This window comes from Cynoglossus semilaevis, chromosome 7 (assembly GCF_000523025.1).
Source record: "Cynoglossus semilaevis isolate Cse_v1.0 chromosome 7, Cse_v1.0, whole genome shotgun sequence".
Taxonomy (NCBI): Eukaryota; Metazoa; Chordata; class Actinopteri; order Pleuronectiformes; family Cynoglossidae; genus Cynoglossus; species Cynoglossus semilaevis.
The window spans coordinates 3,663,488-3,677,165 of record NC_024313.1 but is presented as its reverse complement, the minus strand read 5'-3'; the positions used below and the strand labels follow the sequence as shown (position 1 = coordinate 3,677,165).

Below are 13,678 nucleotides of genomic sequence, written 5' to 3'. Positions count from 1 at the left end.
GATGTTTTCTTTTTTTGGGAGGAATCAGGGTGGTCACCTGAAAATATGTAGGATGAGGCTGAATGCTCATGTTTATGGAGTCTGACGGCAGTACCTCAGTGTCTGCGCTGGCGTTGGAATGAGATTCCGCTTCTGTTTCCTTAACTTGCTCTGACTTTACTGTCTCCTTCTCTTCCACTTCCTCTGTGTGACCATTCACTTCTGGGACAGGCCCCTCCCCTTCCTGTTGGCCTGCACTAATGGCTTCCTCTGAGGGTGGCGCCTCCTTAGTTGGAGAGATTTTCATGTTTCATGGGGGAAGATAATAAAAAAAACACAGGCAGGTATTAGAGCAGCAAGTGATCTCCTTATTATTCTATAATCTGCCAAAATGATAACTTTTGTTTTGACATTTTACATAAAAACCTGTACCTGTGCCTGAGACTTTGGCTTCTTAAGCCATGTTGGCAGGAACTTGGAGATTCCTTTTCCCTCTTTTCCTTCTTTCTCCTTCTCCTCCTTCTCTTTCTCCTTCTCCTCCTTCTCTTTCTCCTCTCCCTCCGTAATCACTTCTTCCTGAGTTTCCTCTGTTGCCTTCTCCGGTTGGTCAAGCTGAGCAGCTGACTCCTCAGCTTTCTCCTTCACCTCTGTCTCAGAGCTCACTTCTGTTGTCATGGTGACAAGTCAACCTGCAGCAAGATGAAGCAAAACATCTTTCAGATGATTCATAAAAAAACAAAATCCAATATCAGCACAGATGAAAACACGTCAGTTGAAAGTGTGACATAGCAGATCATCACACAGAGGAGCTGCAGCTGTATGAACATGAACAGTAGGAAAAGATGACCCACTGACTTTTTCTTCATTAACAATGTTTTTTTTAAGGAAGAGAACTTACTGTGATTACTAGTTGTGGTGCTGCAATAACTATGACTTACTTTTTAACACATGGATGTGATGATAAAAATAAAGGGAAAAAACTCCAATTTAAACCATAAATTACATTCTTACATTCTTTACTTTGACGATCCGAAATCTTTCCAAAAAATGTTCATCATTTTGGAATCAAGTGTAAACTGACTCCAATTAGAAAACACTAAAATAGAACAACTACTGTACAATTGTTTAAGTGAAAAAAAAAGGCCATCAGTTACCAACAGGGTTTGAACCAATGATCGTATTGTCATCAGGAACACAAGTCAAAGGGAGGAGGATTTCTTTTTTCAATTCTTAACAAGTGAATTTCATCACCCTGCAGCTGTGGTCAACACAAACCTAGACAAACACACACACACACACACACTCTTCAACCCAAATATCTTGGACAGTTCTGTCCACACACACACTGCGCTGCAGCATGACCCTAATCTTGTGATGATGAACACGAGATGATTGTGACATTGGCCTTAAGGACAAATCAAGGTCAGGAAGAGCAGCGTGTCTGCCTACGCAGCCTTTTTGGTCTGGGGTGTGTGTGTGTGTGTGATTGTGCACTGCTTCAGGCTAAGGGTTAGGAATGATTCATATCCTACTAGGTCATTGTCCTGAATCTTTCTAATCCTGTTTTCTCCATCAGCTTTCCCTCCTCCCTGCAATTCGATTACCCATGACACGACCAGATTCACAAGTGAACAACATTTTGCCATTTTTCTGACCTTCTATTTTCAAAACTGGTACCTTCATTAGTAGGACACACACGCACACATTTTCACAGTGCATCATTGGTGTGCAAGGCAGTGGCTGGAGTAAAAATAGAACCAATCTCTATATGCATGATGAGTTAATGAGGCAGACAGAGGTGAAGCAGCGATGCCTTCAGAGGTTAGAAGTAGATTCATTTAGTTGAGCTTTACTAGTGTTTTGTTCATGGTAATACCTGCAAGACAAATGGATAACTGTATTTTCTCTAAAGTGAAAGGGGCTGCAAAAGTCAAAGGCTTTGACTTTGACAAATGTGTTGTTCACAAGAAGCAAACTTGTTTAAAAGTAAACATGACGTATGTTGTGTCCTCTCCACAGTCAAATTGGTACTGCAGGAAAAACCCAGCTGGAAATTCAGAAACATTTGACCTATCAAAAAGCATTAGGTCCAAATATCAATGAGGAATGATATTCAGGAATGATTATCTTTGAAAAGATGTTTATGAAAACCAGACGAGGGGAAGTGGGATGAACTGCCAACTCATCGAGGGTTTTCCAAGATTCTTGTATCAAGCACTGCAAACAGGTGCAATTTCTACACCTGGAACCGTGACTATCTCTGCTAGAACTTTTCAACTTTGTCCTATTCTATTTCTCTTCATCCATTTTATTCTTCTTTCCTTCTATCCAACCTATCGGTACCTCTTCTATTTTTTTTTTTTTTGCTCCACTCATTTCTCTCCCGCCCACTCACATTTTGTCCCCCTGATGTACCTCCTCTTCTCTCTTTTTCCCACAGTCTATATAAACAGCAGTGGTGGCATCATGACGGCCTCGCCTTGAGTCTACACAAAGTACAACATTTTACTGCAGTAAAACCATGTGTTTAGCAAATAAAATACAGATAGTCCATGTAATAATTGTTTTTGTGTATGACATGGCTACAGCTGTAGCAGAAGTTTCACAGCAGCGCTGTCTAACAACATTACCATTTGTTTTTATAACGTTACGTTCCAAACCTTATCACCATCTTTCCAGAACTCACTTCCTTAACGTCATATTTAATTTATATATTTAAATAACTACAAAGCCACATGTTTACAAGGCAATTCACCACCAGACTTTCAGGTGCATCATTTAACTCACACGTTAACACACACACACACTAATGTCTCTGTTCCATCCTTTGCAGTTCAAATGTATTGACCTTAATGTCAATTATCAACACCTGTTATTAACTATTTAGATGCTGATATTGCACATTTGTTTCGACACATGTACAGTAACAGCCTTACCTCTTGTTGTTTCTGTTGTTTTTTTCTGTGTAACTCTTTTCCATTTGCAACTTTCCTTCACTTCACACTGGGTTTGTTTTGTTTCTTTTGTCCCTTTTCTGTTTCAGTTTAAATCACTCTATTTTGGTCCGTTTTTTCCACTTTTGACAAATGTCTGTCCTAGTGTCATTGCTATTTTCCCTCCTCTATCCTCTTCCCTGGCAACCTCGGAGTGTCTTCCCCCCCAGAGACATCCACTGACAGAAAAGAGGACAGGAAATGAGAGAGAACAGCGAGATACAGTGATGGGGATGTGGAGATGGCAAAGAGCAATAAGGACACAGTGAAAGAGACCGGGAGGTGGAGCATGCATGGTTAAAATAATGAAGGAAATAAAGAAAAATCCACCTACTTTTCAAGTGTACGTTGTCAGTTTAAAAAAAAACAGAATACAACTCTGATGTTGTTTAGTGAGGAGAGGTACTTGTTTTAAAACTGAATTAAATTCATGAACTACGATAATAAATCCCAATGGAGACCAGACATTACCCAGGCAGAGACTGAGGTCAGTGGACCGAAAAATGACAATAGAGATTATGCCTCGTCTCTAAACCCATTTAAAACCACATGAAACATCGTGTGGTTGACCATGGTGGAATGGCAACAGCTACTTTTTCACTCTCTCCACTCATCAGTGATGCGCCACACCCAATATCGAGGCTACTTGAATTACAACAGCCCAGATGTATGCATGTAAGTCAGTGTGTGTTAAGCAGGTGCTGCTTAACAAATGAAGAGGTTTTAACGAGGCGATTAATGATCTACTCATGAAGCTAACAGGCACAGGACAATGTAAACACCCTCTGTGTAATTTGCATAGAAGGGTGTTTAGGTTCAGCTCAATACAATCACTGAACTACTGATAGGAGCCAAACTAAGCCATTTAAATTAATTCAATATTTAACTGAGAACTGTGGCTACAATCTCATTCTAAAAACACAACACTGCTCTCAATTTTGCTCAATTGTTTCAAATTTCTATTTCTCAGGATTGCTGATCAGACCAAAGTAAACTGAATTTATAACCTGTAGCCTGTCCTGGACAGCTGTAGCCACCAGATAAACAGCAAATAAGTGTTGTGCAGGACGGCATGCATACATATTGAAGCTCAAAAATTGGCAAGCAGAAACGTAGCATAATTCAGGTTCTCCTAAATTTATAAAGTGAAGTTCTACAAATGGTCCTTCATGTCCCATTGCTGTCTCAGTTTTAAGCAGAGCAAATGAAAGGTCATCATCTAAGTGATGCTTAGGTGTCTGGCACTTTGTCATTACTGCTATCCCTGTGTTATTACTGTCAGCTGGTAAGTGCTATTGTCGCCTGCAGATGCTTACTCTCTCAAACAAAAAGTCTCCAACTCAGTCCCACACTCTCTCACTCATGATCACTTTTACTTTGAAGTACTTTTTTTTGCCATGTACATTACTGAATAAGTTGTTTTGTTTTTTCATAATAAAACAATACATTTTACTAAATAGTAAAATAGTAATAATATTTTTTTTTTTTTATGTGGGAACACGCTGTCTTTGGAGGAACATTTTGCAGGTCCCTGCTGAGATAGAGAGTATTTTCAGGTTCAAGATTTAGTATGAGGTTAGGATTAGAACAAAAGTCAGATTAGAATTAGGGTAAGGATTAAGACAGGGTATATACTATACTGTTATGGCTATGGAAATACATTATGTTTATGTGAAGTACTAACAACACAGAAACTAGTACGCTACTCAGTAATAAAGGCAATCAGGTGCAATTGTCCCATCTGTGTGAACTCAGAGGCTGTAACATGAGTGAAGAGGCAGAGAAGAGTAGGGGGAAACACACTCGTTAGCTCCTAGGAAAACAGGACGTGTGTGAGTCAAGCTCAAGAAGAGACGACGAAACCACTGGTGAAACTGCACAGTTCTGTTTCAAATAGCAGAGGGTGTGGTGTTACCATGGCAACAAACATCCCAAAGAGATTGGTTGCAACAGGTGCTTTGTGCCCATTATTACAGCTACATGATGGAGATCAAGTAAACATCTCCTCTGGCACAAAGTGTGAATAATTAAATATTGATTAGAACGCACTGAAAGCTTTCCAAATGCTCCCAACCAAAATCTAATGATCAAAGTCTTATCACCGATTCACAATGACCAGGCTACACACACACCAAAATTAGGCACAGCCCTCATGAGACCATGACGTGTCCCCATTTTCAGACCTTCTATCTGGTCTGTTATTGCGAGGACATGCTCTCTTCAAACAGCAGACAGAGATAATGAAAAAACAGCAGCAACAATCCTTTCTACTCAGGGAGGTCAGTGACCGGCCACACAAATTATATTTAGTCACCAAATATCAGTTAATACCACACCACTGACCTCTGACCTCTTGGAGGTCTTATCAGAAAACAGGAAGCATTTCCCGTGTTCCTATGTTTCCCATACATAATGAGCCTGAGGTGCGACAGCAGAGTCTAACTTTCTCTGATTATTGTTCTAAAATGTATTTAAAAATATATATCGTATATATGCTAATTAATGATCCTAAAATCGAATTCATAGAGAGACTCTAAATGCTTAAAAGAATTGACCCTTTCCATATTTACTTCCAACAACTCTATCATCATGGCAATGGCACTGTGGCTGTTTTCATGTTTACATGTAAATGCACCAATCTGAGGGCTGTGACCTGATACAGCCTATTCAAGCCTGTTTCTCATGACTACGTGTTGGCAGGAAAGGCAAGTTCACAATAAGTGAAGTGTAGCCTCCTCCACTGTCAGAGCTTTGTTTAACTACTTTGGTAACGTAATAGGTTTTCTTATAAGAGGTTTCTTTCTTCGGTCTTTGTGTACGCCTACAATGAGTTTCTCAAGTTTTCGGCTCACGCTGTGAGAAGACAGGGCTTTAATTTGGGGGGAAAAAATCCTAGGGTTTAGCACGGAAAGTATTGTTTTCACCCTGTAAACGAATGATAACAAAGCTCACAATAAAAAGGTCTATAAATGAAATACTTTAAACATGCCATATACACTTGTATAAAGAGAATACATTGCCTTTAAAAAGAATCTTCTTTTTATTTAAAAGAAATAAAAAGAACCACATGTTTGATGGCAGAGAAATGACACAAAATTTCATCATCTCACTGAGTATCCACACCAAGTTCAAGTAGCTATAATAACCTAATTGTCTTTTCAACTCCAGCTTACCGCCTCCCATCTGTTGCATTTTTGAGCAGTGGGTGAGACTGGCTGGTGCCCCTCTCTCTTTGTCTGAATCCTTCCCTAACACACAAAATCATGTTCACACACTCCACTGGGTTCTTTAGACACTTTTTCAAAATGCTTTACAAACTAATGAGGGTGAGCTAACAAGTCAACAACATCCTTGCCCCGGACACTCCCCTCACTTCCTTTCCTTCACCCTCCCTTTGTATCTATTCTTTATACCTAAGCCTCTCAGACATGTTAACAAAATCTATAAATTAATTACAATAATATATATATATATATATATATATATATATACATACACACACATATATAATAGAATAAAATAAGGTTGCATAAATTAATGTCCTAAAAATGTAATTTTTTTTAACAGAGATATTTTCCATTTTTAAAATAATATAATAATATTGCTGTTTTCAGTTGGCTCAGTGAACACATAAACATCATCTGAATTTAATTTTTTTTTTGGTGGAAAAAAAAATTGCTTTCGTTTGGGCTGCTCAAACAGATAGAATCTGACATGTGGTCAGTTCCTTTGTAGATGCAAACCTCATGTGTAGCTCCCTACCATGCAGCCTTTGCAAGACGAGGGCCGTGCTCTGCACTGATCAGCGCTCTCTCTCTGTGAGAATGTGACCCTATGCTGATTAATCTGTTTTTAACTATGTTTGGCTTCCCGCCAGAGCCACAGACCCACACTCTCTACCCTCTGGTTTTATTCCATCGTTTCTTTCAGAGATGGACACACACCATGCTGTTCCTGTTTTATACTAGGACATCTTGTTTAGGAAAAGGTTCTGAATCTCTGTTACTACACATATCACTCATTCACATCATCATCGTCATTTCAGGCTATTATCTGTTGTTTTTCCAGTTTTCATTCATCCAGGCCTCTCAGATCTTCTCTGTGTGAACATAAATGCCAGGGTGGCCAACAAACCAACCTCCTACCGAGCAAGAGGTTAATGCACAACAGAGTTCCCAATTGTAGCCAAATGCTACATGACAAAGTATTCACTTTGATATGAAAGGTTATGAAAGCCCTTAACTGTGCTGTTACAACAGAGGCAATCGGTGATCTGTGACCTTCTACCTAAGATATTCTGATTCTTTATGTACTTTTAAAAGCACTTGTAACTAATTACACAACTTGATGGGACACAGTAGAACTATTTGTGTGTCCCTGAACTGATGTGACATGTTTGGCTCCTGTTAACACACAAGGTCAGGATGAAAATACACACACAGAGAGATGTTCCCATAGCCTTTCCGAATGGTTAAGCAATATCACTGTCGCTCAGGCTCAGCCCGTCTTTCACTTTTAGTCACTTCCTCTCCATTTGTTTCTGCTATTACCTCTTTCAACTTGGGTCACCTTTACGTTCCTCCTGTTTTTTATCATTTTTGACAACCTTTGTTCACCCAGTCCACCGTTCTGCTATCAAAAGGCATAATTAAAAGGCTGGGGGTTTAAGTATGTATCACTTAACTCCAAAGACAAAATGATTCCAGTCTTTAGAAAAAATGGTTCTGATTTAAGAGTACTAACAGTACAGCTCTGATGTTTTGGAAACAATAATAGGTGAAGACGATGGCAAATAAAATGAACTCATCCTGCAAATCTACAGAATCCATTTAATGAGCAAATTCTCCTGCCACAACATCCAATTAAGGCGTCTCATTAGTGGGTCTGACAGAGCTGCCACTGTTTCACATCCCAGGAGTCTGAAAACGAACATGGCACTGATGACTAGAATTCTACACAGAGCTCAGTTCATCAAAGCAATGTGATTTACTGATCTCTACTACATTAAGGTCAAACAAAAGAGTAAAAATAATAATGTAGTTTTAGCAATCCCACAAATTATCTCTATAGAGGCCCATATACTACCAGTGGTTTCAATATAACAGAAACTGGTTTAGAGCAACACAATGCATTAGGGTAACATAAATGGTAAAATACATATGTACTGACTGGTGCATTAAAGGCTGGTCAATGTAGTCAATATGTTTGTAAGTACTGAGTGTTAATATGTCAGCACAATATGAGCTCAGTCTAAAGTGGCTGTGAGTTTGTTGACCTACCTGATAAACTGTGTGTGATTTACACTGGCCTTGATCAACAAGGTAGAGCTCCTCAACACATCTGCGTATGTTTTTTTGTGGGAACCAAACACGTGCTGTATGATCATACTGTACATACATGTCAGCAAATTAATTTAGCTGGAAGTAAAAAAATCAAAACAAAAGAAAAATAAAACCCTCAGTAATACTTTACCAGTTCATTCTCAATTCTCACCAAGAGACGGGGAGATCCATTTAACTGTGCAACTCCACTAGGATAAATGGCCGTACGACTCATTTCAGGCAATAATAATAATAATAATAATATTTTTATGCTGTTAGCAAGGCAGCTAGGTGTAAGATGTGAAGGGAACTTCATCACTCTCTATAACTTGTGCATGCCCTAAGTTTTAGCTATACACACCAGATGCACACTATGGTTTGTGGTTGGGCCGTTACTTTAGCCTATATTTTAACTGATTGTTGCTGTAGCACATGCAGAACGTAACCACAGCTTTGACTGTGTTTTCTGCCTTTCAGTAAATGATCAAAAGAAACCCTGTGAATGCAATTGTTTTGTATTTACTCACTGTAAAGAAGTGACAAATGCCTTCTAACTCACCAACTAAAATGTGGAAATATACTTTGTGCATATAACATTTCTTGTTTATTTATTTATTATTTATTTATTTTATGTATATTTTTAGCATATGGTCAGACCAAAATTTGCAACGTTTTGAAAACGTCTTTGTCGAAGAAAGTGCGCTTGTATTAAATGTTTAGAAAACAGCTGCTAGGTTTGTTTACGAACTTATTGTACACGTGTTTTTTTTTTTGTTTGTTTGTTTTTTTGTGTTTGTTTCTTTTTTAATCTTGTGGTTCTTGTCGGTTTCATTTACAACTTTCAAAGACAACAAAATCCTTCGAATCTTTAGTGTCGCTCTGCTGGTTCACATCTTTGTAAAAGTTTTATTTCACTAATTTTCAGTTTGCCACCTGGTTCGTGGCTGAACACCTTATTATTTTGAAAATGTCTAAATAAATCTGCAGCTTCGAATCCAAACATCTCTGTAATCCGAGCTTTAAAGTGAAACCACTTGAGAGTAGTAAAACAGCGTGTTCTCTACTGGCTTTTGTTTAAAAAATATATATATACTAGGTAGAGCACATAAACACAACTCAACAACACACAAAATGCCTCATGAGGCACAATCCTGTCGTCATTGCTCCCAGCACCGCGTGATTAAACACAATCGAAAACCGCTGCGTGATCACTTCGCTATGGAATTGTCCCGATGAAGAAAAGCGTAGACGGATGTTTGAATAGCGTTAGCATGCTGTGCAGGAACCACCGCTGACGTTCAACTCAGCGTCTTAATAACAATCAGCTACATTAACGCAGTCGTTAGTGGAACGACTGGTCTGTTTACTGTGAAAAAGACACGGGAGAACACGAATGTTCTGATCTTAGGTAAATATGTTTGTCTGTCGGAATACGGATGCTCTAAATACAGCAGAGAGAGATACAGCGGGGCAGGAGAGGAGTTTAGGTGATGAAATCAGAATGCATGGGTTTTTTGGAGAGATTTACATTTAAGCGTCTCTGTTTTGCAACAACCGCCTTTGCTTTGTTGATATTGTGCAGAAAAAGCAGCCACTACAAGAGAACCCGACCCATATGCAACCCATAAACATCGAACGCGTAAAACCAGTGGGAGCCGATGATGCATTGATCATATGATTTAAAATGTGGGATTTAAAATTCATTTTTACCTGTGGCAAGTTCCCGGCGATGACTTTAAGTGAACTCTTTTACACAAAAAAGCGCTGCCTCTTAGAAATAATCTCTAGTGTCTCTCAGACCCAGCTTCCAAAATCCTCAGCGTCAGTCCACTCCGACAATCTGACCATGGCTAAAAGCAGACGTGTCCATCATCCTCCAAGACCCGCCCAATACAGTGAATAACATGTATGCGGCGTCTCCTATTGGCCCGTGAAGATTACTGTATGAAATACTGAGCTGTGATAAGTCAACGATGCCATCCATTCACAATGGAGGGGCGGACTATGTATTAATGGCAGTGCAGCAAAATGTCTCCGTCTACCGGCTAAATATGATTATTACAGAATAAAGATGTTTCTTTCCGCCCACATCAGGCTGTACAGATGTTTTGTGTCTTGTAGATATCGAGTGAAATATTATGATCTAAATCGTATCTCCATAGTAAGTTCTTATCTGGAGTGGACATTAGAAATCCGCTATTTCAAGTTCAGACCGATGAGCTCCGAACTGATAGAGAGATGGAGCAGTGACCCCGTGTGACTATGCTGTACGAATTGTATAAAATTATATGTTATAATAAACTTGGCCTAGTGCCGTGTATAACCATGCTCGTTGTTTTGTGAACAAAACGAATCTATTTAAACAACGCGCATTGCATTGCAATAAATACATTAAGAATTGCAGGGATACAATATATGATAGATACAATTTATAGTTATATAATAGAATGCACTCTTTGCCTAGGAATATTGGTCATCGTTTGACACACACGCACACACACACCTCTTAAATATAAAACCACACCCAGATTACAGAAGCTAAAGTAATTGGCTTACAGTGTGAAGCAGCATGGAGATTTGACATGTACAAAGGGGGAGGAGTAAACAGCCACACTGCAGTGACATAAAGGTGTCACAGAAACTTCCAAATACAGTTTGTGGAAGTCAGTTAAAGTACAAAGCACTACCAACTGTATGTTGTGAAAGACTACTGTTGATAATTGACACATTTTGTAACTTGAATGACAATAAATGAACTATCAAGACTCACCAACAGTCGGTGCATCAGGGATCCAGCAGAGCACAAGTTCCAGCAGGAAGAGAAAGAGTCGACAAACGAAAACAGAAGTACATGTAAATTAGAAGAATTATTTGTTAAATTCTCAGAACCAAGTTTCTCCGCTTTATTTAACCTGTACGATTTATGACACGGACATAAAGAGCAACATTGCCTACACCCAGGCAGTGACCGAGTCGATCAATGTCTCCCCATCAGAGAATAAACCCTGGTGATACACAGGCCGCACCAATGACTACAGTAAAGTAACTAACTTTATCAATTCTTAAAAAAAGGAACTAAAAACTAACCAGAGGCTTTTTTTATTATTATTATTCTGCTGATCAGTGAATGAGACACAGGTCACTTCTATTCTTTTCTAACTCCTGTTATTTCAACAGTAACAAAAACACACCAAAACCCCTCTAGGGTGAGAGGGCAAACATCCTTGTGTCAATCTACTTTGCTCCATATCTACATATTGGCAGGAAGAATGAAGACCAACCTACATCAGCAAATTTAATCATACAAATAAAAAAGAGCTAACTGGATTAGAGCCACTTCTCTCTGCGCCCACAGGCTTTCACTGTTCTGGCTCAACACAGCCTAAATTCAATTGTCATCAAGTGAAGAGGATGCACACGAAGGGACTTGACCTTTTGAAACTAAACTGTGGAACATCACCAGCACAACAGCACAAGACAACATGTAACAAGCATTGCTGCTTCACTATTTCACCAACACAGTTCGTCACAACAATGTACCTGATAATCAGGGTAATGACAGTAATGACAGGGTATTGACAGAATGTAGAGTCTGTGTTCATCAGCAGCATCTCCCTTCTCACCTTCAACAAGCAGCCCAGAGGTTGACTTTGCATTCTGCCTCTTTGCAGACCGTCCAAAACAATGTGTCAAGCAGTAAATGAAGACCAAGAGGCTCTGCTCCTGTCAATGAACTAACAGTAATAACGGCTCTTAGAAACAGTGTCCGTCAGGCAGAGAGAGCTGCAGCGGTGTGTGTTCCCATGTAGGCACGAGATCAAGCCAGTACAGATTCTCTGGGGGATTAACAGTGAGTCCTTCTGAGGGGAATTACTCTGACATAACCATCTGGACACCAAATATGTGCCTGAGGTCAGTGTTGCCCAGTGAAGTCACTGCAATGCTTAAACATAAGTAAAAAAATAGTAATTAAAAACACTAATTTCAATGCAAGATTAACATTAAAATGCATTTTGCTCCTGAGCATATTTAAAAACCTTTAATTTAAAAAATCCAATATTTACCTTAACCCTTAGGCGTAGATACAGTACTGGGTTATTGAAATGTCCTTTCAATTCTATTTCTATTTGGTTACTTGCTAAATCACTCCATATTCATTTTTGGGGTTTTTTTTTCAAATATATTTTGTGTCAAATTTGATCTAGATTATACATAGAATAATTTGTGTGATATACAAAAGGCATTGGAATGTAAAATACAGAATGATTATTGCTGTGACCTAAAAAACAGATTTTTATAGAAGAGAGATTATGTTATATGGCTAACTTGAATGTCTTTGTTGTTCAGTGAGATGCTGAGCAGTGGCTCCATATTTATTAAACATGTACATTTGGGACTCGGTCACTGTTAGACACCTGAGGTGTGAACAGTGGTCTCTGTATTTGGCCCTGTGATGGATGGAGTCACCTGTACATAAAAAATGGAATACTTGCAGGAGGTATATAGCATCCAGTCATACATAAACAGAATATATTTTGACATTGTTACATAATGATTTCATGTGAATTATCACAGTCTTTGTCTGCTGCCCACAAAAGCCTCCACAAACTGTACAATAAAGGCTGTCTTTCTGGTTCCTTTTATATTACAGTTACATTTACATTTTCTGGACAATCAAGTTTATAGACAATAATCAATATTGAAACAATATTCTTACCAATGTATACTTAGACGTTTGTGTGGGGGAAAAATGACATTGTAACATATGCAAAACAACCTTATTTCAACAAAGGATATGACATTATTTAACAATGAATAATGAATTTGGTAGTTATCTAAGTTTTTTTTTTTTTTTGCATTTCAATAAAGATAGCACAAAGTGCATGTCGTCTTCTGTGTACAAACAGTAGATAAAAAATGGGCAAATGAACACACCCATTCTTTGAGACATGCCTAAGCTTTTCAGCACAGTGATAATAACATTACAAGATGACACAACACTGACTAACAACAAGCACATTAAGATAAAATTTACCCGAGAGGCAGTTGCTGGAAAATCTGCTTCAGCGAGCTGGCTGCTTCCTGGTACATTTTTGTCAAAAGAAATATCAAGACAAATGACAGTTAGGAATTTCCCGTGTTTTCGTCTGCATGTTTTATATGAGGTCACCAAACTGCTCTCCAACTTCCTCCCTACCCTAGTGTTAATGGTGTAACTCTACACTCCAGCATCAGGTGTCAAATAAGGAAGAATGAGGAAGAGAGAGAACTTATTAACCTGAAGGAGAAAACGTACAAAGACAGACCGAGGACACAAGACACTGTGAGAAGAGCTTGGCGACGAGTCACCTGGCAGTAGTGGTAAAACAATGAAACGTTGTTAGT

General features: G+C 38.8%; 1 protein-coding gene across 8 annotated transcripts in view; it reads right to left on the bottom strand.

The window, feature by feature from the left end:
• Positions 1 to 10,461, bottom strand: part of epb41l2 (erythrocyte membrane protein band 4.1 like 2) — a 35,718-nt gene extending 25,257 nt beyond the window's left edge. Inside the window, exons 1-3 of one of the 8 annotated variants that reach the window (XR_001760274.2) lie at positions 10,004 to 10,461; positions 412 to 668; positions 95 to 265 (exon numbers count right to left, since the gene is read on the bottom strand). Coding sequence is in view for 7 of the 8 variants with exons in the window: in XM_025056656.1 (XP_024912424.1) it covers positions 95 to 265; positions 412 to 654 (414 nt within the window). In the remaining variant the exon portion in view is untranslated. The remainder of the gene's footprint in view (positions 1 to 94; positions 266 to 411; positions 669 to 10,003) is intronic. The other 7 variants (XM_025056656.1, XM_025056657.1, XM_008312809.3 and 4 more) reach the window with 7 other exon arrangements.
• Positions 10,462 to 13,678: the final 3,217 nt, after the last annotated feature.